The sequence below is a fragment of the Sinocyclocheilus rhinocerous genome, unplaced genomic scaffold, assembly GCF_001515625.1.
Source record: "Sinocyclocheilus rhinocerous isolate Xijiao unplaced genomic scaffold, SAMN03320098_v1.1 scaffold730, whole genome shotgun sequence".
Lineage (NCBI taxonomy): Eukaryota > Metazoa > Chordata > Actinopteri > Cypriniformes > Cyprinidae > Sinocyclocheilus > Sinocyclocheilus rhinocerous.
The window spans coordinates 1,687,695-1,711,867 of record NW_015670605.1 but is presented as its reverse complement, the minus strand read 5'-3'; the positions used below and the strand labels follow the sequence as shown (position 1 = coordinate 1,711,867).

Sequence of the window (24,173 nt, the reverse complement as noted above, 5' to 3'; positions counted from 1 at the left end):
TGCGACAGCTGAGAAAATTCAGGGTTTCGCCAGCAATCCTGAAAACTTTCTATTCAGGGGCCATAGAAAGTGTATTGACTCAGTGTATCTCAGTGTGGTATGGGAACAGCTCCAGTCAAGACTGCAAAGCCCTGCAGAGAGTTGTGCGCTTAGCTGAGCGCATCTCAGGGTCTGCTCTCCCCTCTCTACAGGACATCTACCTCAAACGCTGCAAAAGCAGAGCTGCTAAAATCATCAAGGACTCCAACCACCCTGGTAACTGTCTTTTCATTTTGCTGCCATCTGGTAAGCGCTTCCGTAGCCTGATGGCAAAAACCGAGAGACTTAGGAGGAGCTTCTTCCCCCAGGCCATCAGGCTCCTAAACTCAAACTCAGTCTCTTAACACCAACATGACTTCACTTAATTATCAGTAAGACACTTAATATACTGACATTGTCACTTGCACACAGCAATTTCTGTAATATTTTATTTATTTACTTTTTTACCTCTATTGCTGCTATGTAACTACCCTGTCAACCTGTTTGCACATTCTTCTCTTGTACATTCCTGCTCATCTTAATATTTATTAAGTCTACAGTATACTGTCCTGCGCATTTTATTTATTTATTTATTTATTTATTTTCCATACCTATATTTATATATAATTTTCTTGTGTTTGTATTCTTTAATAATTGCACTGTCCATGGAGCGGACCTGACTTACATTTCACTGCTGGTCATGTATTCTCTATATAACCATGTATGTGACAAATTAAAATCTTGAATCTACAGCTAATTAGTGCTCAATATTGCAGCATCTGTTTGTATTTCAATGTGCAAATAAAAACAAAATATGGCTCATGAAGCCCAGGTTTCCCATTTCTGGCACAGTACAAAGACTCAAAACAGTAAAATTTTTAGACCCTAAAACCTTTGGATTATTAAGCCCAGAGCTTAACCGACTGTGTCACACCACCTACAGCATACACACAAAAACATGCAAAGAAAATGCTTCTCCTGCTACAGCCAAATGGTTTTGAAAACACACAATCCATGCACTAACCTTTGTGATTTTATGTCTGAAGACTGTGGTTAGTAAATCACATTACCTCTCTGTGGTTTGTGGTCCAGAGTCAACAGGCCTCACCACAAAACCACGACAATCACGAGTCTGTATTGATGACCAGGGCAAGATTCCTCCTGCAAAACAACAGCAAATACACAGCAGGGTTATTATCATTAACTGAAATTAAAAATAAAGCCATAAAAATACAATTGTTAATACTTAAATGTTAAGTGAAATGAAATAAAATAATAAAGAAAAAAACCTTGTCTTACGCTACTTTCAAAGGCTACATTTATAATTTTTGCTGAAGTACTAAAATAACTAAAACTAAAACTGAAATAAAAATCAATAAAAACTATGTTAGCATCTGTTAATTTTCAGAGGAAAAGTCTGCAAGTTTCAATAACAGAACAGGTTAGACGAGACCAGGATCTTTCGCAGCGGCCTTATGAAAACACAAGCATGAATATTTCTTACTGTGGAGCATATGCAGGAAGGCGTAAGCGAAGCGTGTGCCATAATCTCTGTCATCCAGGAAAACCAGGTGCTGCTCCAGAGGAGAACTGGTGAGCTCCTCCATCTGTGTCCAGTCGAATCTCTGTCCCGCCATGAGGATAAACATCACAACATTCTGACACTTACACAGTCTAGACAAATAATCAAGCTGAGCTTTGCTGTGCTCAGAATCTCCACCAAAAACAGCCATGACCATTCGTTTGCTTCGTGGTCTTTCTGCTTTAAGGATAATGTTAGTAATCAGCCTCTCCAAAGCAAACTCAGGATGGGATTTCCCGCCCACTTGCTTCACTGTATTAGTAATATGCCTCTTCATGATATTGCGATCTTTAAATGTAGTGAAGCTGAACTCCTCGCTGATGTAAGATGAGCCGTAAACGGAGCTCTGCTGGTAGACGGACACTCTGGTTTTTCCGTCGGCTCTGCTCGGCTCGCTGCTCACACCGATCTGGTCCAACAGAGACAGCAGGAGCTCCTTCGTGTTTACATACTGTTGAGTGTTCAGGTTATCAGACCCATCCAGCAGCACAGACAGGTCCAAATCCATCTGCAGGGGTGGAGGCCGGATTACACCACACACTGGGTCTGGGTTACAACGATCTGGCAAGAGAGAATAAAAACCCTTGGCTTGTAATTAAAGACATCCATGATCCAAAACCTACCTACATAAGCCGCATCCTAACAGAAATGGAACCTCATCAATGACTGATTCGGAACACTCTAGATAGGCAGCAACTCTGTGTGTCATACAAAAAGAGCTCTTCATTGACATAAGGAGTTGGCATGCTGAAGTTGCTTTAGATAACAACACACTAATAAGCGTAAAAATAAATCACATAAATATTGGTCAAAACGTTTTTGTTTTTTGTTTACAGTCAACATTTTTCTAACTTCGTCTGCCATCATAGCTGCGTTATGGGATTGACTTCTTTTTTAGGAAGTTGGCTTGCTGACATAGCATAATGCTCTAATAAACAAAATTATTAATGCACACAAATATTGGTCACAACATGCATTTTTTAAATTTACAATCAACATTTCTCTAACTTCGTCCACCATCAATTTTTACTGAACTTGTTGCTGCCTTAGGGGCCATTCACACAAAATGTGTTTCTGCATTTTCCTGGACTGCTTTTTCATTGTTTTTCTTCATAAACATAGGCTAGACAGACATGTTTGACCATGATAATCATATCTTGCATCTTTTGCAATTTGACACACATGACACCATATTCTAAAACACAGAGCTCAAGTTAAAATAAGTCAACTTGTAAAAAAATGCATTTCTAGACCTTGAATGAATGTTCCCTTAGAATCTGAATAAAATTAGGTATTTTTAGAGGCAGCGTAATGCTGCGTACATTTTGGAATGGCTTACACTTTGCATCAGAACCTTGTCTATGACTACTTAAAATGCTGTCTACGTAGGTTTTGGATGAAAGTCTTCACTTTTATTCCTTTAAATGTTTGGATGCTCAAAGAGATGAAAATCTGCACTGTGAATGTCTGCACTGGAGCTTACCAAAACAAATGATGCACTGTTTAATGCGATTTACTCCTCTGCCATCAACGATAATGTAGCTTCCTGTGTCATCAACCTGAGACAGACATTTGAGGTAGAAATTACCAACATGCAAATGGATGTGCAGAACTTTGGGAATGATGACATTCCAATTCCATGGAAATCTGAGGGCACAGAAATCTGCAAAATGTTCCACAGTTTTCCACAAATTTCAAACATCCATCCCTCACAAAATGCTACATCTTGTATATTTGTTTATTAAATATTAGAGCTCATCTGCTTTCAGCTACCAAAAAGAGTGTAGTACTCATTCGTTGTCATCACAGTCACTAATGATGATTCAAGTAATTTTCATAAATGAACTAAAATGATCTAAAGTGAATTGAATCAACACTGATCTGACTTGAGCTGAATAACGAGACTATTGACTTTTGTAGAGCTGGTTTCTAGCTGAATTAAGCTTGTTTTATAATTGATGAAATTTGAAATTTTGATGAAATTGAGTTGAATAATGACACTATTGTCTGTTTTGTGCTACTTTACAGCTTAAATTGTATTTGAAGAACTTTGCAACATTAACACTTATTTTCCTGTTTATTACTGTGGAGTAATATAAATAAATATAAATGAAGGTGACTTGCATTTTTTGCATTTGCAAATCTGATGTTTTCTTATCTACCTGCATTGCTCGGCTCACATCATCAGCAGGATTTAAGGCGATCACTCCGAGGCCAATGTCTGCAGCCTTGAACTCCAGCATGGCTGTTGCAAGACTCGACTCATCCCTCGATGGCCCGTTTGTGAAGAACACGGCCACTTTCCTCATAAGCCTGCCCTTTCGGACACGTTTGAAGATGTTCCGGGCCACAAAGCTCATGGCTTGTCCGATGTCTCTGGTTTTTGTGGTTCTCTCTAGAGCGAATGCTCTTACAGCTTCCAGAAGGCTCTTCTTCTTAAGGTGGTCTGCGAAACGGATCAGGTTCCTGGACTCGCTGCTGTAGGAGATCACAGACACTCGAGCTCCCTGTGGACAATTTGTTTCAGCAATGGAAATGTCTTCCAATAAAGATTGGGCCGCAGAACTCATCCGCTCGAACACTTGAGAAGTCACACCCGCAGACATGTCCAATGCTATCACCAGGTCTGTGGGGTAAACTGGACACCGGGTACCATTACCTGAAAGCATTTTGGAAAAAAATAAAAATAAAAATAAAATTTACAATTCGCAAAAAGTTACTAATAAATGAGGCAGTGAAATGTTAAAGTGTAAGGCAAAGCATACCGGAGCAGCAAGCTGTGGAGACAAAATGAAAGATAAAATTTAGATGCATTTCAAATCATTTCAAGGTTTAATTTACAGAAAGCTAAATGGCACATATAAGAGATCACGAAGAGAGAAATAAAATACTTGAATGAGATAATGCTAATGACTAAAATCACTAGCAGTCATTCTGCTTGGCATTCTTTGGATATTAGGCGCTCTGAACTTACGACAGTTTTTGCGTATGTGTTCGACCAGGTCACATTCCTTGACGTTCAGAAGCAGAAAATAAGGACAGAAGGAAAACAATTAAACTTTGGAACAGATGAGTAATTTAATACTATTTAAAGATCATTTATCTTAATGTGAACCTACAGGCATTGGACTGATTCCAGGAGCTCCTTTTTCACCCTAAAAATACAATTACATTAAATAAACAATTAAATAAGTAAACGAACAAATAAATAAATAAATAAATATGAAGAGAAATATCTCAGTACACCTTATTTACATTTGCTTAACCCTCCTTCATTTTTGGGTCACACTTGCTACCTACGCGGTTAAAAGTGACAGAATCCTTGAAATGTAACTTTATTTATTTATTTATTTTTTACGAAAACCAATGTAAAATATTTTTGTCCAATAATATTTTTTTATTATTATTTAGAATTTTGAGAGGATTTTATGATACTATGCAATATTTAAACATTTTTATGCAATTTTTTTCCATGGTAGTGTTACTTTTTTATTTTTCTACTCTTTAACATTTTCGAATCATGTCCATGACTTTTTTGTTCACATAGCTAATTTGACAAAAGTCATCAAGTGTCTTCCCGTTCCAATGAAGCAAAAAAATAAAAAAATTAAAAACATATTTATTTCGGTCAGTTCTGACCGAAGAGGATCAGAGGATTAAACTGACAATGTTTTGTGATGTACTGTATATTAGTATTTATTTAATCTGTAAGAAAGTGTTTGCAATTGACTGACCCTGTGTCCGTCCATCCCATTCTCTCCTGGAGCACCTGGAGGACCTTGGAGACCAGTGTTTCCCTGATCACATCAATACATAATACAACATAACTGCATAACTTCCAAAAAGTATACTGCAAACATACAGAAACTTCTCTATAATGTTAAGTAAAATAATATCATTTAAAAGTGTACCGGTTTTCCTCGATAACCTTTATGTCCTTTACTTCCACTGGATCCTTTGGTACCATCCTCACCCTATTATTATAATCACTGATATTAATAATGTTACATAATGTTATATTAATTTAAAATTATTATTATTAACATTTATACAATTACATAAAATGCCTAGTGATGAGCTGCAACAGATGTTTAACTAGCTTTAACAGACCTGCAAACCAGGGAGGCCAAAGTATCCAATGTTTCCCTGAAAGCAATTGTATTCTGTTAGTTGAATATCCATAAACATACACAAAAGAAAGAAAACAAGTAACTGTATTTTCCAGAAAATAATGTTTTGCACTTTGCTCATGTGCAAAGCTTTGCTCTTGATGTTAATTGCATTATATTTATAAATCGCTTTGTAAAATAAGTTACAGCATGTTTCAGATATAGCACAGATACCTTGTGGCCTTTGAGCCCTGCAGGTCCATACCCGTCTCTTCCATCTTGTCCCTTTTTACATAAAGTCATACATTAGACTGAAAAGTCGCACAAAACTATTTCATATAGTTTAGATGGGCATTTTAAGATTTTCAAATCAACAATGCACAAATGCAACAACTGACCAGAGGCCCTTTGAATCCCTCTGGTCCCAGTGTTCCCTTGGGCCCCGGGTCACCCGGTGGACCCTAAACACAAGCAGGGACAGTGTGAAAAGAGGAGCACAAAATTTCTTTACAACATTATATGGCTGCAGCACTACTACATAATATACTGGAGAACAACCAGGTATTAAAGAAATAGTTCACACAAAAACTCAGACTCTCAGGCCATCCAAGAAGTAGATGAGTTTGTTTCTTCATCAGAATAGATATGAAGAAATGTATCATTACATGACTTGTTCACCAATGGATCCTCTGCAGTGAATGGGTGCCGTCAGAATGAAAGTCCAAACAGCTGATAAAAACATCACAATAATCCACAAGTAATCCACACCACTCCAGTCCATCAATTAACATCTTGTGAAGTGAAAAGCTGCGTGTTTGTCAGCAACAAATCCATTATTAAGATGTTTTTAACTTCAAACTGTTGTTACCGTTGCTAAAATACAAGTCATCTATCCATAATATACTGCTTTAAATTATTATTGTCTTATCTGAATCAGCAAAGACTGTTACAAGTGGAAACAGTCCAAAACAGTTCTAACAAAATATGACTTGTGGATTATTGTGATGTTTTTATTAGCTGTTTGGAGTCTCATTCTGACGGCACCCATTCACTGCAGAGGATCCATTGGTGAGCAAGTGATGTAATGCTAAATTTCTCCAAATCTGTTCTGCTGAAGAAACAAACTCATGCATTTTTCACAGAATCAGGAAAAGAGAAAGAAGGAAGTAAGAAGAAAACTTCAATACAACAGTCTTCCATACCCTTGGCCCTCTGGATCCTCGACCTCCCTTTGAACCTTCAGGTCCAGGTGAGCCAAAGGGACCCTATGAAAACACACATGATTCTCTCAACATTCATTGTATTGTTCTTTCTGTGTTCTATACCATATGTTTTGTACACTAAAAGAAAAAGCATGAAGATGTAAGTAGTTTAATCAACTGAATACACACCTGAATTCCAGGTGCACCCGGAGGACCATTGTCTCCTTGGAACCCTTTTGAGCCTGGTGGTCCCTGAACAAAAAAGATCAGGGAGGTATAACAGGTCATATAATCAAACACTAACATCGGACATCTCTTATCTGTGTGTTTCTTTTTAAATAAAGGTGAAATGTCCTAGTTCTCACCACTTGTCCAGGATAACCAGGAAGCCCTGGCTGTCCAGCTTCTCCTTTTTCACCTGAAGATTCACCCTATACAGATACACACATTTACCTCACATTACCATGACAGAACAGACAAGAACAGATTATATTAGACAAGAACAAAATTGAACAGATTAGAAAATAGAATGTTATTTAAAACAGAATTGACTTTTTTAACAGTTCCGAGATGAATGGAATAAATGAGAAAAGAACAGAATAGATTAGAACAGAATATAATAACAACAACAGGATACAAGAATATAATAAACAATAGAATATGTTAGAATTAGGAATAGATTACAACAAACAAGATTAGAAAAGAATGGTATAGAATAGAACAGAATCTTTGTATTTTTTTCATGCTACATTACCGGCAATCCTGGTCGGCCTTTTCTTCCTGGAGCACCCTACCAAAATACACTGAGAAGTTATCTGAAGGATAAAACTTCATGAAGGATGAAAAAAAGACATCCAGGCAATTAATGTTAACTATCCTGAAAATCATAATACAAAACGTTAACACAGGTACTGCTCAAATACCTCTAAAAGTCTCTGTGGTCAAAAATACAGTAGGAACAGAAGCATTGTGAAATATTATTACAATTTAAAGGGGTCATATGATGCTGCTAAAAAGAACATTATTTTGTGTATTTGGTGTAATGAAATGTGTTTATGCGGTTTAAAGTAAAAAAAACCACATTATTTTCCACATACTGTACATTATTGTTTCTCCTCTATGCCCCGCCTTTCTGAAACGCGTCGATTTTTACAAAACTAATCGGTCTGAAAAGCGAGGTGTGCTCTGATTGGCCAGATATCCAATGCGTTGTGATTGGCCGAATACCTCAAGCGTGTGACAAAAATGTTACGCCCCTCACCATATTATTGATTTTAGGTAGGTGTGGCTGACTCTGAACTTTTATAAAGAATATCTCTTTGGATTTGAGACTTTAGTCTTTGCAACTTTACAGATCTTCTTTATGCACCAAGAGCTTGTAACACTCCAAAGAGAAAGGAAAAATTGAAATCGCATCATATGACCCCTTTAAAACAACTGTTTTCGATATATTTTAAAATGTAATTTATTCCTGTGATGCAAAGCTGAATTTTCAGCACCATTACTCCAGTCTTCAATGTCACATGATCCTTCAGAAATCATTCTAATATGCTGATTTGGCAAGAAACCATTTTTATTATTATCACAGCTGAAAATAGTTACGCTGCTTAGTGAAAGTGTGAAAACCAAAATACAGTGTCTTTTTTCAGGATTCTTGGATGAACAGAAAGTTTGAAAAGCAACATTTATTGGAAACAGAAATCTTTTGCAACATTTTTAACAATTTCATGTGTCCCTGTTGAATAAGAGCATCAACTTCTTAAAAAAAAAGGTGATCCAATATTTTGAACCTCAGTCTATATCTACCTGTAACACATGTAAATCAAAAAATGCAATATGATATTGTGAAAAAGTGTTTTAGCATGATTATTAAACTATCTCAGGATAGAGGGATACTGAATAATACAGAAACTATGCATTTTCAGAAAAGAAGTACAAAACTAGGATTGTAAGATTAGGTTATCATCCCAGTCACACCTTTGCACCTTTTTTTTTCTGAGAGTGTAGTTACAGTACTAGTACAGGTAATACTCACAGGATCACTGTTATCTCCAGGTCTGCCTGAGGGTCCAACAGTGCCCTGGTCACCCTGACAACAGAACACAGTCATAACACACTTTTACTGAAATTGGACACATATTCTTGTAACATGCTAAAAAAAAAAAAAGTGGTTCTAAATCGTAGATGTTTCTGATATTTGGTCACTTGATTCTCTTTTATTAAAGTTCTTAATTTGGATTTTTTCTTCAATGAAAGTCAAAGCAAGAGCCAAGAAAGAAAGGTCAATTAAGAAGCAGTAACAATTGTGGCTGTGTCAGCTTGCACAAATGTGTAAGTGGTGTTAACATTAACTTATAATTAATCACAAGTGTAAATGTGCTAACTTTGACAGCCTGCAAAACCCATAGTCGCATGGGAGGATTTTAAAGTAGTGTACGCATAATAACAGAGGAAGAATGTAATTATACAACATTTGGTTTACGACACATCGCTACTGAAACAGAAACATGCTCTCACTCTTACACAAACAAATTGAGTTTACATTTTCCAGAAGGAGTGTAAAAAAAAGACCCTCACCAGGAGCCCAGTATCTCCCCTCTCGCCTTTTGGACCTGGAATTGTGTTGTCTATTCCTGGTGCACCCTGTAACGTAAACAGAGAACATTGTACAGACAAATCAAGTCAGGTTGTTTAGACGGTAAAAAAACAGCTACTATAAACACAGAGAAATACTTACAGGATCTCCTCTCACTCCGCTGTCTCCGTTAGGTCCAGGACTGCCTCTGAAACCCTTCATACCCTAAAAGACAGAAATAACAGTGAGGAAGCCACTGGGTTGTTTTAAGTAGACAGCTGTGATCAAACACATGTGTGATGTAGTTACAGCACTGCCTGGGTCTCCTTTAGGTCCTGGAAGCCCATTTAGGCCAGCATCACCCTGCACACAACAGAAACAGAGTACAGTGAATCAATCAAATGACTCAATAACTCATTTGGTGACGATGCGGTGCTCAACTAAGCAGTTTCATTGCCCACTTATGGGTTTAAATTACTGAAGTGTTTACAAGGCAGCACTTTACTGATATTCCTCAAACACAATTCATTATACTATTACTTGATCATACATATGATTACGGATATTTACAAAAGATATTACTTTTATAAGTGGTCAAACGTACAAATTTTGCTTGGTGGTGGATATAACAGACAAAAAACCTATAGACTTACACTGAAAGAGAGAATTTTATACTTTATAGAAGGTTTATACATAATGTTTCAGATTTTAATTCGGATTTTTTTTCAAAGTCAGATATCAATAGGTGCATCTTGATGCATATATGCATATTTAATTGTGTGTATGTGTATTGTCAACTTTCTTGCATCCATTTAAGTGTCTATAACCTAAGACAAATTTTCCATGCACAAAAAACAGAAAACAGGACTCAAACTGATTTACATAAAACAAAAGGCTTAATTCCATCTAGATATCTTCACAAATCTATTTCTCTGTACATTTTATATTTCTCTGTATATTGCATATTTTGTATTGATTTAGAATTTACAACATAGTTTTTCGCAACCTAAACTCTGTAATTTCTACTCCAACATGGATAAATAAACTTTACTCTGCTTTTTGAACAAATTCAAATATTTATATATTTACATCTAATTTATATATTATTTTTCAATAGTACATGTGAATGTAAGTGTGGAAAAGGGGCAGAGGAGATAATTGTGACCTGTTCTCCATCCACTCCATCCAGCCCATCCTCCCCATCTTCTCCCTGTCAGACAGAGGTCAAAGGGTCACACACACTTACAGTCTGTTTAGGGAAGTAATCAACAACACTAAACAAATAAAATTTTTGTAATTGTGCTTGTTTAAGACCCTAAAATAACATCTGCAGCTTGGAAAAAATTGCCAGACAAAAACTGCCTCATGAAAACTGTTAATATCATCATTATTAATGAGAATCTGAACTTGTTTTCTAGTAAAAGTGTGCAAGAACCTTTTAAGCAAAATTTTCAAAAAAAATTTGTACTTGTTAATGTTAACAAGTTTAAAAAATATGTTATTGCAAAAAGATTCTATGAAAATAGTCTCAATATGTCATGCAATTTTGCTTCTCATGTAAGTTTGACTTGTATGACTGAGACAAGACAACTATACTCAAAAAACTTTACATTATTTTTGAGATGTAAATTGTGGTTGTAGAAGAAAACAGCAGAACAATCTCTCAGAAAGCACTTTAGAAAATCATTTTTTGTCTTTTTCAGTTTACATTTTTGTCCAAAATAACTGTAAAAGTGGGTGCAATTATAGAGCGAACAGCCAGTAAATAGAATAATAACTCTTGTTACTCACTTTATTTCCAGTGTAGCCTCTCTGGCCCTATTGAAATGAGATTTTAAAACATTTTCTTTATTCAGCACAGCTGTAAAACTCATCGTTTACCTGTCCTCATATACAGTACAGACAATAACATAGCCATGCAGTTAGTAATAGTCTTGCAGGTAGCATGTATCTATCCCTAAAAGAATGTATTCACACTTAATGTATGAATGTGTTTGCACCAAATAACAAAATATTAAACCATTTTATTTTTATATTAACAATTTGATTCTTTGATTAATCTTATTTTTAACGATTATTTCTTGAAAGTAAAAACAGAAAAAGTACCAGTTTAAAGTTCTATTAACAAGTGGTGTATGAAGAAATACAGTACTGTACTATCTTGCATACTAAGATAAATCCAGAAATTCCAAGCAGAACATTGCACTGATAAAAATTGCATCAAGAGATGCATCTCCAGTGATAATCGTATGTTACATTACCGTTATTCCTCTGTTTCCAGGGCAACCGTTGTGTCCCTGAGTTCCATTCAGCCCTGGTGGTCCTCGCTCTCCCTGCCAGAAACAAGATGGGAGAAAGACTGTTTATCCATAGCATATACAACGTACATCCTCTATAAAACATGTATATTCTGTCCTATATACAGTATCATCAGTGACACATTGCTACAGATGAGGTCTCAGGGCAAAAATGCACATGAAACATAAAATTGTTAAAATTATGTTATCAGCTACACATTGTCCTGTGAATTACTAATGCTGAAATTTCTGAATTGGACTATTAAGGCAAGATATTACAGGCAAAAACAATGGGTCTCATTCACTAAGCATGCGAACGCACAAATTTGTGCATGCAATGTATGAAAAAATATATGAACAACTGAAACCACACGTACGCAAAAAGCACTTACTTTGTATGGCCTTACAGCTACTCGTTTTAAGAAGTCATATTTCATCCTAGCATAACTATAATTATATGGACGTGCATTGCATTAATTGTATTATATAAGTCCGTACAAATACGAAATAATCCATGCAATTATTAGTGAATGAGACCCATTGTTTTATCAGGCACTGGTCAGTCTTAAAATTTTGGGCTATTTGACTTTTCATAAAATGTTCCAGATTACCAGAAAGAAAACAAAATAAATGTGACGAGTGGGGCGGGGCCGAGAGCCGTGAGAGTGGAGCGAGGACGGTGGAGTAAATGATAATGAGTGACACCTGTGCCCCTCAACGGTCTCGAGTCCGACGGAGGAGCTACGGAAGGAAAAAGGGAGGAGTAACGACAGTGTTGGATGAGAGAGGACCAGGCCTGGGGCCCGTTCTTCGTATGTCGCTAACTCAGTTAGCTGGATTTGATTGTTGACGATTTGGCATGATCTTGGATTGTTTGGTTCGTCGAAGATCATCCGTAAGCAACAGCAACATAGCAACAGGTCCGTAAGCTTAAACCTGCTCAGGAGCAGGTTTATTTCATGTAAACAGGATTAGATAGCATCTTTTAAAGCAGAATTGATACTTAAAATCTGTCCGCTACCACCGTGACTTTATTACAAGAGTACTAATCCAGGGACAATAATTTAAAATAATCATAATTTAAAAGTTAATTTAAAGATAATATAATAATGTTGTGTATCTTTAATACTATAGACACAGCCAGTTTTACTCACTAAAAGATTTATTCGTCATAAAATTATTACTTCATAGTTTTACACACATGCTATACAGATAATGTATAGAGTCGTGCGTTAATTTGAGTGCTGACAGATATTATGGGAGTGGCTTGATGGAGCGCAGGAGATGCAGGTAACATGATCTTGACCCTTAAGAAATTGTAATTAATGCTGTCACGTAACAAATCTGTTCAAATATAAAATTAAATGAGTTGCTAATTACTACATTGAAATAAAAATGTAAAGCCTGTACAAATATTAGAAAACGTGAATATAAATAATTAGGAATCATGTAAAAAAATAAAATAGGTGCACATTTCATTTATCTATTATAACATTTATGTAGTTTTGTTCGCTTAGCTATTTCCTTATAAAAGTCAAAAAATTTGTCAAGTTTTTCGTCAGGTGTCTTTTTTAATTATGTCATTACACTGCTGTCTTGCCGCCGGCCAATCGCTGCATTGCTGATCGTGGTTTCGAGTATCGATACATAGCCCATTTTAAACCAACGCATGAGCGCGCAATTATCTCAGATAACTCAATCCAGCCATACTAATCATCAACAACAGGTGCGTTCGAAGAACCGAATTAGCCAGATCCTGATTAGCGCGATTATATCATCTTGGATGTGACATTTCATCTCGGATGTAATAAGCGACGTAAGAAGAACGGGCCCCTGGACTATTTATGTTGTTGTTGTTTTATGCGGCAGTCGTCCGTGAGGGGCTGCCGCTTTTACTTTCATTTTGTGTTTGTTTATTTGATTATTAAAGTTTTATGTTTAAATGTTCGCCGGTTCCGGCCTCCTTCTTCCCTGAACTACGAACTTTGTTACAATTAACTTTTAAGTGTTTATTGCATATATATTTGCGACTATAGATTTCAATTTCAATACCTATCCTTAAAGGCCCTTTTCCCAACACAGTAGCACGTACACACCCCAGACTTTCTCTATTTACACACTCCTATCTATATTCTGACGGGTTTTTTTTTTTTTTACAGAAAGGTTTGTATATTTTTACAAAATATATAATAATACTGTTGACAGCATTTTCTGATTCATGGAGAGACAAAAAAATAGATATACAAAATCCCTTCTGTATAAACTTTTGACTCTAATATGTCAGCAAAAGAAACAAGAATTTTGAACCTGGCTTTATCCAATATTCAGATTTCTGTTCTGGAAATGTATGCAAATTAGTGCCTGTGTAATTAGATAATGCCTCTTTTGCTTATTTAAGCATAACATTTCATAAAAGATGTAATACAAAAAATTTTTTTTTTTTTTTTTTTTGGAATTTTAATGTTATCAATCAAGTATGGTGATATTTATTAGTAAAAATTTGTACCCTATTCACTTGGGGTGTTTTGCCTTAAGTACATGTAATGTGAAGGTCATGTGACATCAGAAATCAGGCTGACAGTTTCACTTACCATACTACCTTCATCTCCCGGAAATCCAGGATGACCCTTCTGACCTTTATATCCCTAAATAATAAAAGAAAACATGGATACTGACACATAAAACCTGCATAGGCAGAATTTCTTGAAGACATCATAGCCATGTTCCTGGTGCGAAGGCTGTTCAAAAATCTAGCTGCCTTCTAACTAAGATACCTCATTTTAGTCAAATTGCATTTGTCACATTTAGTCACAATGCATTTATCATTCAGATAATGACATAATGCGTCAAGCTCAGTGAGAAAAAATCTGTCCAAGATAAACAAAGCAAGAGAAAATATATAAACCCAAAAAATTTATTTTCTACATTATCAGAATTGAGGGGCTTTGACCTTTTGACCCGAGCTTTCAGGGGGTCCTCGTGGTCCAGGTACACCGGTGCATGAACAAGGCACATCACAGCATTTCCTCAGCACTACTGTTTCCTGAGGGGAGAGCAAGGCGCACAATGAGTGAAACTGTTTGTATTTTGTTGTTGAAGTCACAAGCCATGCATCCAATCAAATTTTAGGGTATTTTACTGTATCCGTCACTTGGCAGTAGCTTGAAAAATTTGACAGGTGGCATCCCTTAAAACTATAAACACATATACAAAAGTTGCCAAAGTTTAAATATTTGTCCAGTTGCAATGAATTGTGTCGACCACAATGTGTTTTGTGTGGTGATTTATAGTCTACTAAGAGCATCTGGAAATTAAAGATGTTAATAAACAATTAAATTAATTTAAAAATTATCTATATTTGATGATTGTACAATAAACAAATGTTAAATTTGGCTCCAGAAACAAAGGCCACGAGAAAAAAGAAAGGCCACAAAGCAGTAGAAGAGCTCATTTATTCAATGGGGAAAAAAAAATATATATATACAGTATATATATATATATATATATATATATAGCTGAAAACACTATTTTAACTAAACAAATACAAGGGAAGTAGCAATGAAAAGCCTTCATTACATATACACAAAATAAATTTTTTGTTTCATTACAAGATTTCTTTCAGAACAGCTGCTGAGTAATTGATGCAACTTCTGCAGATGGCATAAAAAAAATAAGCCTGGCAAGAACTGCAAAATGCTACTTTATTTTGAGTGAACAGCGCCTTTAAGCATTGTTTTGATACTTACAATCTGTTTCATAAGAGCGTTGCCTAAATTTAGCATGTTGATGGTCAGTGGCTGCATGTAGCCGAAACCTCTGCCAAATTCCAGCTGGTGAACGTTCATTATTCCCTCCAAAGACACAATCAGCAGTGCACTGACCCCTAGTTTACACATCAGAAATGAGCACACATGGGTTTAGTAGAGTGACTGCAGAGGAAATGGTTCAGGGTCACAGTCTTTGCCTTAAAAATTTTGTGCAAGAAACGTCCCACAAAAAAGACAGGGAAAACATGGCATAGGCATTCATGGGGGCTACTTATACAAAATTGCAAATTAAGATAAAAGGTAGTGTTTCCAAATCAAACTAAACCAAACCAAAATGCAATTGCATCCTTTTACAAAATGTATTAAAGTTCTGCACACAACTGAGTTTTGGGTGGATCAATCTTGAAATACTTTACTTTGCAATGGCTCAGTTTTTATGGTTAAGATATAAAGTGTGGACTGTGAAAACTGAGGTATAATCCGAAAACAATTATGCATGTTTAGTGATGTGATATGGTACCCACAGATATCTATGGCTGTACCAGCATTGTTGTGCCTCCTATTCACTTTCATAGTGTTGTTTAAATGCTACTTTGTACACTCCTAATATTACATTACAAATATGACAGAAAATGTACTCCTTCTTGTTTAGCGGCAAAACAGAACAATTGTGCCGTCTGAATATATGGAATAACAATTTAGAGTGTGACCTGGATGCACCAGCAATTGGAGGGATATTTTGCTAATAAAATTGTAACTTTTTAATGTTTAGTCTCTTGGTATACCTCAGAGAGCTTACATTTTACCCATATGCAGTAAGGTGATTTAAGCGTTTTCAGACATTTCAATGTGAGCGAACAACATTTGGAAACCACTTGAAAGCAGACGAGTGGACAAAACGAAAACACCGTTTTCAAATACATCCAGTTTAATGTAGACATAGCCAAAGACATCACTTACCACTTTGCTTAAGTCTCTCTGAACTCTCCATTAAACGCTGAATGTTATCATCCAACCCATCTGTGAAGATTATCAAAACCTAAACACAAACATACGATTAAATGTCAGGAGATTTAGCAGCATCATTCTGCGTGAATACCATTTTCTGAGTACCATCAACTGAATGAGCAATAAATACTTAATGCGATCTAGGTGGTATTAGCATTTAAAATTCATATTATTTTTTCCAATAGTGCTCTTACAGATGCAATTTCATTTTAAAGCATCATTTTGGGTAAAATATCATGCCAAACGCCAAGTGCATTGTGTTTCTTTGTTGTGTAAATTAAAGTAAATGACTATGTTTCTTATGAGAGTCTGTCAGTAAAACATAAAATCATTTGAAAATAACATCAGCAGAGGTGCTCTTGCTCAATTAAGGGAACATTAACGAAGAATATAATATATAGTTGACAGTCATTTTGATGGTAAGTTTTATATCTCGAAAACACTCCCACCTTTGCCTTGGCTTTGGAGGAGGCTAACATTTCTCTGAAGGAATCTAACAGAAACTCGTTGAAGGCCAGGGGTTCCGCAGGCTGAAATGACATCACTTTCTTGACCACATCCTCGCTGTACTTCTCAAAGCCAAAATCATTCAGAACACTCCTATCTAGCTTATAGCCAAATCTAGTTGTAATCTTGTCCTTTTTGATGCAGCACAGATCACCCATCATGGAGATACGGTGGATGGCTGCAGAAACCAACGGTTCCACCTGAGGTCTGAACAGAGTTTGCGTGATTGTCCGTCTGGACACGTCAAACCCAAAGGCAATGTCAATATTGCAGTCTGTTTGAACAAAACAATGGGTCACAATCTTCAAGAAAGATTACAGACACAATATTATACATCCTTATCATTAATAAATATGCATACATACTATATATGTACAGTCTACATATTACCATGTTAGAGAAAGTTTTAACAACAGATTCCCAAAATCACAGAACAGTTTCCTAATTAACTGACCTCATCAATTTCTTAGACTATTGCTATCAGTTAATTTACATGTTTTAAGCATTTACTGCACCTTTTGTTTTATATTTTTTAGAAAAACTACTCCAGTTAGTCATATAAAAAAATAAAAAAAATTATTTAAAAATCAGTTATCTGGAGAGGTCTAATGCCAGTTAATCAATTACAAGAATCTGCCAAAACGTACATCCTAAATTTACACAGCTGTGCAATTCATTTTTAGCCAGGAAAAACTAAATGTCTCTTCCCTCAAAAGACACAACATTTAAACACAGCAATATCTATAAGATGAATTTGAAACAATATGGTGTATTTATTTATTTATTTGATTGCTTGTAGATATTAGGGAGCATCTATATCTCTAGTGGAAATCAAAGATAAGATAAGAAGACTGAACCGAGATAAAGAACGAACAGTGTGTGATTCACTTTCCATCTTCCTTTTAACTATTAATCTGTTCCAAAACCTATTGAGCTTCCTCATCAGATAGCAGGTCACAAGGTATATAAGAGTCATTTGGAGGCAAGAGGCATTAGGTTTAGGAACAGAGCTTATATGTAGAGTATTTGGTATATAATAATTACGAATTATGAATGCTATAATAAACTATAGTTACTTACCATATGGGGGTTGTGGTATTGGTCTTGTGTCTGTACAGAGTAAATGTAACACTTTCCTTATGGTTGTCTTCAGTTCAAGGCCTTCAAAAGTCTCAATAAGGACCCGATCAGCTGATCCAGCTATTTCACGCAGTTCAGATTTCTTTATTTCATCGCCAATCCCAATGGCAGTTATTGTTATGTTCTTGTTTCTGAGATACGCTAATGCGTTCAAGTCTTTCTCATCATTAGCTTTTCCATCTGTGATCAGCAGGAGATTCTGAGCGACTCTTTCATCTATTCTGGATCCATTCTCTCTTGTGAAGTAGTATCTAATATTTCTCAGGGCGTCCCAAGTACTTGTGCCCTGCTTTCGTTGTCTGATTTTGTTTATAGCTTCCTCCACTTCTGCAAAACTAGTGTATGTGTTCAGGTAAAAGTGATGCAGGAGTATATCGCTGAACTGGGCAATACCCACTCGCCATTTGTCTTGAGCAATATCCAGCTCTTTCACAATGCCAATCATGGTTTTTTTGAGAGTATTCCAACTTGGTTCGTCAATAGACTCTGATCCATCAATTAAAAAAACAAGGTCTGATACCTCCATCTCACAAACTAGGAAACAAAAAAAAAAACATTAATGGACAGTTTTGGGAAGCAACATTACAACTGTAGATTGGCAGTTTCAGATCACGCATTTGTACCGATAGTTAGAGATAGTTCAGTAGGTGCTCTAAGACACATAAGCAATCCACATCTGGACAAGCAATCATGGATGAAGCAACCATGAGACACAAACACTAAGCATCATATGACGACGAAGATTTTTGAAGTGAATTATATTGCCATATATCATGAAGCGTTGATTGGATTTATATCTGTATTTATGTTAAGTATAATTGGACATCGATCTGATCAATCAAGATGCATGGAATAACTAAGCAGAAACAGTCACTTAAAGTCAACTTACTCTATTGAAAAAGCAGTTACTTACTGACAAAAATGTAGTGGTCAACATATTTTTAAATATATATAATTCCTTTGATATCATTTAATCAGAAGATACATTCACATAGAACGTTGAGTTCATTTCCAGAAAAAATGTATGGCACAAAGTGTTTGGTGATAAGAATAAGATTTACTTGGTTTGGTAAGATCGCAGAGCTCTTGGGTGATCCGTTTTTGTAGTCCACGCAGATCCTGGTAGGTCTTTGCATAGTGCACTGTTCCTTTCTTTCCCACCATCTCCTTTAGCTGTTCTGCATCTGCATCTTCAGTACCAATAGCAAAAATGTTAACCTCTGAATTTGCCAGGGATTCAGGCCATGTTGCCAGACCACTTAAGTCATTAACCGGGCCGTCTGTAATCAGAAATAGCACTTGGGGAACATTCTTTGCCCGTCGTCCACCATGTGTTCCACCAAAGTAGGAGAGTGTATAGTTCAGGGCTCGGACCGTGTTTCTGCTTCCTCCTGAAGTTTTGAGGTTTGAGATAACCCTCAGAATATCAGTTTGACTGTAGTACTGTTTTAGTGTGAACTCTGAATGAGGGTTATTAGAGTAGGTGACAGCGCCAAATCGTACCCGTTTTTCTCCAACCACAGATTTGCTCACCGTATATTTCATTAAGTTTATCATTTCCTGGAAACCATCTTTATTTGGACTTCCGGAGGCATCCATAAGGAAGATTATATCGATCAATTCTGGTGTCTTGCATTCTGGAAAGATATATGATGTTAATGTTAGAAGTAATTTGGAAAATCCACCTTTGCTAATATTTGAAGTGTTTTTTACTATAATACACATGAAAGCTGACAAGCATTTAGCAGATGTACACATTCAAAATGTGCAGTCCTTCTCTTTTGGCAAAACAGCCATAAGCCATAAATGTCTACATGTTGTTGGTGGTCAGATTCAGATGGTCAGGTGGTAAATGTGTGCACTGCTACACTAGCATGTAGATGCCCTCAAAGATGACATACATTGACTAAAAGTCACAGAACATTTTTTTCAAGGGATTTAACATCAACTGACAGAAGTTACTGACATGATGTGATCTCTCCTTAAAATCTCAGATTTGGTTTACGTACCTGTGTTGCAGATCTTTAGAAGGATGTCATTGCTTAATTCTTTTGGGGATGCAACTGCGTCTTCAAAGAACACTCCATCATGGGATCCAGCAATGGCAAGAATCTGAGATTTGTTTGCATGTCTCATACCAATAGCATTAATGTTGATGAAATTGTCTCTCAAGACTTTAGCAGGCTCAGATACATCATCCCTACTCTCTCCATCTGTAAGAAGTATCAAGAACTTTAAAGCACTGGCGCGTCCTCCTTTAGAAATGTTGAAAGATTGTAATACTTCTTTAAGCGCTTTTCCAGTGTACGTTTTTCCATTCTTCTGTTTAATATTTGTAATTTCCTGTAATAATACAGCTTTATCATCAAATTTATTTAAGGAAAACTCCTCATTTGGGTCTGTGCCGTACTGAACAACCGCAACACGCTCCTTGTCCGGTCCAATTACAAACCTATCTATCACAAGCTTCATTATGTACTTCATATTTTCAAAGTCCTTAGCACTAACGCTTTCTGATCCATCAAGCAGGAAGACAACATCTGCAAAAAGACCTTCACAACCTAAAAATAAGAAATTCATAAAGTGATCACTCGTTCTGTGAAAGGAATCTTGAAACAAATTCTATTTAGGCCAAGAGAAAAAAATTTATCTGCATGCACTGTATTATTTTATCACCCATTCAATAAAAAATTTTTGCAAATCAGGTAACAGTGCAAACATACAGTATAAACATATGCCAATAATCGAATGTCTCACCTTCAAAGGAGCATATTTCTGTAATGATGTCTTTCTTGATTTCATCAAGGAAATCATAGTTTTTGACATAAAATGTTCTTTGTGGGCTGCCAGATATTAATTCCAGCTCTGGCTCAGATGCATCTTTCACACCAATAGCATAAATGGTGACATTCTGTTCTGTTCTCAGAAGTTTAGCAGGGACTTCTACCGACTCTTCTGTCCCTCTCGACTCGCCATCTGTGATGACAATCAGGAGCTTACGAACTTTTTCCCCACGTGTTCGTACAGCTTCTTCGAATAGCGGGATCATTTCTCTCAACCCCAAATCAGTCCTGGTGCCCCCTCCCTCCATAATGAGGGCATTCACTGCCTTTTCGATATCAGCTTTTGTGTTATAGTCATGTAATCGGAAAACTGTTGTTGCGCTGCTTGCAAATTTTACCAATCCAAAGCGCACATGGTTATTTCCAACCTCAAATGCTTCAAGCCATTGCTTAGTAAAGTTCTTCATATCATCAAACTCATCATAGGATATACTTCCTGATTCATCCAGAAGAAAGTATATGTCGGCTTTGGTTGTTTGCTTGCAACCTGCAGTGGAGTGAAATTTTGAGTATTCAGATATGAAATTTGTATTATTATTTTTTTCATCATCACTGTGCTCTTAGGGCCAGTAATTTAAAAAAGAATGAGTAAAAACATCTTACCAACCTTGTAAAACAAAGCTCTGTGAGAGTGAGACTCTAGGTATGATGGAATCTGTGATTTCATTGCAGAGTGTTTTGGTTAAAATATTTGAAAGTGAATTTAGTTTATCAAAGTCTTCCACGTTGAATACAAACTTTTTATATGGGTAGGAAGCAATCTCTCTCAAGTCATCCTCCTCTGTGTCTTTGATACCAAGCGCAAATATAGTGACGCCAGATCGCCGCAATGCTGCCGCAGCCCTGGCCACCTCATCTGTTGATTTCCCATCAGTGATAACAACAGCAACCTGCTGAACATGCTGATCTCTTCTGCTGCCTCTTGCTTTGGTGAACACATGCTCTTTGGCAAACTTGAGAGCAGCTCCAGTGTATGTTTTACCACGACCATATGGCATGCTGCTGATGTAGCGCAGGATGTCAGTCTTATCATCGAAGGTGTTGAAGTTCACATCCACTCGAGGGAAGTCACTATAGAGAACCACAGCTATTTTTATTTTTCCCTCACCTACATCGAGACCTCCGATGGTGTTCTCGAGAAAGTCGCGCACAAGTTGGAAGTTTTTGGATCTGATACTGCTGGACTGATCAACAATAAAAGCGATATCTGCCACCACGTCAAACATGCACTCTGTCAAAAAGATATGAGAACTTTATAAAACCAGAGTCTTTAGGATTATGTACTACATAATAGTTTTTCAAGTTAAAACTCTAAACAAAGGAGAAAATGAGAAAAGTTTATGGGTTTTTTGGAAAGAATACTAGACAATGCATGCACTCACCCCTTGCGACAGCAGCATCTTCCCATGTGTCAATGGCAGACTTAATTTTCTGTTGTACTTGTTGGATGTTACCTACTAACTTGTAGCTGTGTGGTTGACTAGAGATGTACTTCATTTCATGTGCATCAGCTTTGTTCAAGCCAACAGCAAAAACTGTCACTGCATCTGTTTTGATTGTGCGGGATGCTTGGACGACACCATCGGCAGATTCTCCAGCTGAAATGACTAACAGAAATTGCTTAAAGCCTTCAGAGACACGGCTTCCAGTGACATTACTGAAGAACTTTTTATGAGCATATTCAATTGCATTGCCAATTTTACGCTCCCCTGTAGGCCTCAGTGTCAGGCTGCGAATAGATGACAAAATCTCATTTCTAGCCTTATCAGTATTTAGTAGGAACTCCTCTTTGACATTTTCGCTGAACTGAGCCAGGCCGACACGATTAGTATTCTTTCCCACGTTGAGCTGCTGGATCAGTCTTGGAAGAAAAGTCCTTATTATTTGCTGCTCTTGTCTAGATGCTGAACTATCAACCAATATGAAGAGATCAGCAAATTTTGGCACAAAAGCTAAAGAGAATGGAAACAAAGGAATAGAATTACTTGCATCTAAACCATAAATCAATAAACGGTCCCATACTTGAGCACAAACAACAGCAGATAGGAGTTCACTGTGATGGGACACAAAGCTAGTAGATGTTTTTGTAGTAATTTTAAGGTTTTCATATTCAACACTCCCATAGTATAGACACAAATAGGAAAGCATACCAAATAAAATATGTTACCTTGTGATTGGAGCGTCACAGTAAAGCACACCTTGTTGCGTAGACTTTCTTTTAGACCTTGCAGTTCTTTATAATTGTCGATACTGAATAAGAACTCTTCATGTGGGGTATTAGCAATGGTATGCAGTTTTTCCATGTCACCCGTTCCCACCCTGATGACAAAGATGGAAACTCCTAGGTTTCGTAGTCTCTGGGAAGGTTCCTCCACATCATCATTTGATTCCCCATCTGTGATGACTATGGCAATGCCAGGAACATTCTGTCTGGCCAGTCTAAAGTAATTTTCACGGATGAAAGTCAGAGCCAGACCAGTGTTGGTGCCTCCTCTACGGTAGATGAGATCATTCAACTTTTGGTGCAGATCTCTCTTATCTGAATAGTCACCGAGCAGGAACTCTTGGTATGGCCTGTCACTGAACTGAGCAAGTCCCACTCTCACCTTGTCGGGTCTAAGGTTAAAACTGTCCACAAAAGAATGGAGGAACTTCCTCACTTCTTCGAAATCACTCTCTCCAATGCTACCAGACGAGTCAACAAGGAGCACAATGTCTGCCTGAGCAGTCTGGTTGCAGCCTAGGCAAATGGAAGAATTTTAGATAGAACTTTGACCACTTGATTCTGCTCTTAATTCTTATATTTGCACAAATGAAATAACACAAAGGTCATTTTAATGGTGTAATCAGTTTTTGCTGTAAATATGCCACTGTCATTATGTTGCCTTAACCACAATATTTTTAAAAGTCAGCCTGTTTTGACTCAACCTCCTCTGTCTTTTCTAGCTAATCAGACTTAAAAAGAAAAACTAATCAGACTTAAAAAAAAAATGCTATTTCCTACAGAAAAATCTTTTACACTTCCATGAAAAACTTCTGAGTTTCCAAGTTATGTGCATCAAAGTCAGCACAACCTGCTATGTCCAAGTCTAATAATTTACAAGACTTGGACATAGCAGGTTATC

General features: G+C 36.7%; 2 protein-coding genes across 2 annotated transcripts in view; both read right to left on the bottom strand.

Moving 5' to 3' along the window:
• LOC107734283 (collagen alpha-6(VI) chain-like) overlaps positions 1 to 22,479 on the bottom strand; it is a 31,650-nt gene extending 9,171 nt beyond the window's left edge. Inside the window, exons 1-34 of the mRNA XM_016546205.1 lie at positions 22,431 to 22,479; positions 21,656 to 22,279; positions 20,963 to 21,535; positions 20,215 to 20,766; positions 19,267 to 19,842; positions 18,146 to 18,739; positions 17,008 to 17,339; positions 16,511 to 16,589; positions 15,530 to 15,666; positions 14,734 to 14,826; positions 14,375 to 14,428; positions 11,748 to 11,819; positions 11,278 to 11,304; positions 10,652 to 10,696; positions 9,796 to 9,849; positions 9,649 to 9,711; positions 9,489 to 9,554; positions 8,947 to 9,000; positions 7,666 to 7,701; positions 7,277 to 7,342; positions 7,101 to 7,163; positions 6,912 to 6,974; positions 6,108 to 6,170; positions 5,944 to 5,994; positions 5,711 to 5,746; positions 5,512 to 5,574; positions 5,335 to 5,397; positions 4,720 to 4,755; positions 4,575 to 4,611; positions 4,366 to 4,377; positions 3,763 to 4,259; positions 3,084 to 3,159; positions 1,523 to 2,161; positions 1,089 to 1,179 (exon numbers count right to left, since the gene is read on the bottom strand). Of these exons, the coding sequence (XP_016401691.1) occupies positions 1,089 to 1,179; positions 1,523 to 2,161; positions 3,084 to 3,159; positions 3,763 to 4,259; positions 4,366 to 4,377; positions 4,575 to 4,611; positions 4,720 to 4,755; positions 5,335 to 5,397; positions 5,512 to 5,574; positions 5,711 to 5,746; positions 5,944 to 5,994; positions 6,108 to 6,170; positions 6,912 to 6,974; positions 7,101 to 7,163; positions 7,277 to 7,342; positions 7,666 to 7,701; positions 8,947 to 9,000; positions 9,489 to 9,554; positions 9,649 to 9,711; positions 9,796 to 9,849; positions 10,652 to 10,696; positions 11,278 to 11,304; positions 11,748 to 11,819; positions 14,375 to 14,428; positions 14,734 to 14,826; positions 15,530 to 15,666; positions 16,511 to 16,589; positions 17,008 to 17,339; positions 18,146 to 18,739; positions 19,267 to 19,842; positions 20,215 to 20,766; positions 20,963 to 21,535; positions 21,656 to 22,274 (5,882 nt within the window). The 5' untranslated portion in view covers positions 22,275 to 22,279; positions 22,431 to 22,479. The remainder of the gene's footprint in view (positions 1 to 1,088; positions 1,180 to 1,522; positions 2,162 to 3,083; positions 3,160 to 3,762; positions 4,260 to 4,365; positions 4,378 to 4,574; positions 4,612 to 4,719; positions 4,756 to 5,334; positions 5,398 to 5,511; positions 5,575 to 5,710; positions 5,747 to 5,943; positions 5,995 to 6,107; positions 6,171 to 6,911; positions 6,975 to 7,100; positions 7,164 to 7,276; positions 7,343 to 7,665; positions 7,702 to 8,946; positions 9,001 to 9,488; positions 9,555 to 9,648; positions 9,712 to 9,795; positions 9,850 to 10,651; positions 10,697 to 11,277; positions 11,305 to 11,747; positions 11,820 to 14,374; positions 14,429 to 14,733; positions 14,827 to 15,529; positions 15,667 to 16,510; positions 16,590 to 17,007; positions 17,340 to 18,145; positions 18,740 to 19,266; positions 19,843 to 20,214; positions 20,767 to 20,962; positions 21,536 to 21,655; positions 22,280 to 22,430) is intronic.
• The window catches only part of LOC107734267 (collagen alpha-4(VI) chain-like), a 2,637-nt gene continuing 815 nt past the window's right edge, over positions 22,352 to 24,173 (bottom strand). The window contains exons 2-4 of the mRNA XM_016546180.1: positions 23,216 to 23,788; positions 22,431 to 23,000; positions 22,352 to 22,359 (exon numbers count right to left, since the gene is read on the bottom strand). Coding sequence (XP_016401666.1) covers positions 22,352 to 22,359; positions 22,431 to 23,000; positions 23,216 to 23,788 — 1,151 coding nt within the window. The remainder of the gene's footprint in view (positions 22,360 to 22,430; positions 23,001 to 23,215; positions 23,789 to 24,173) is intronic.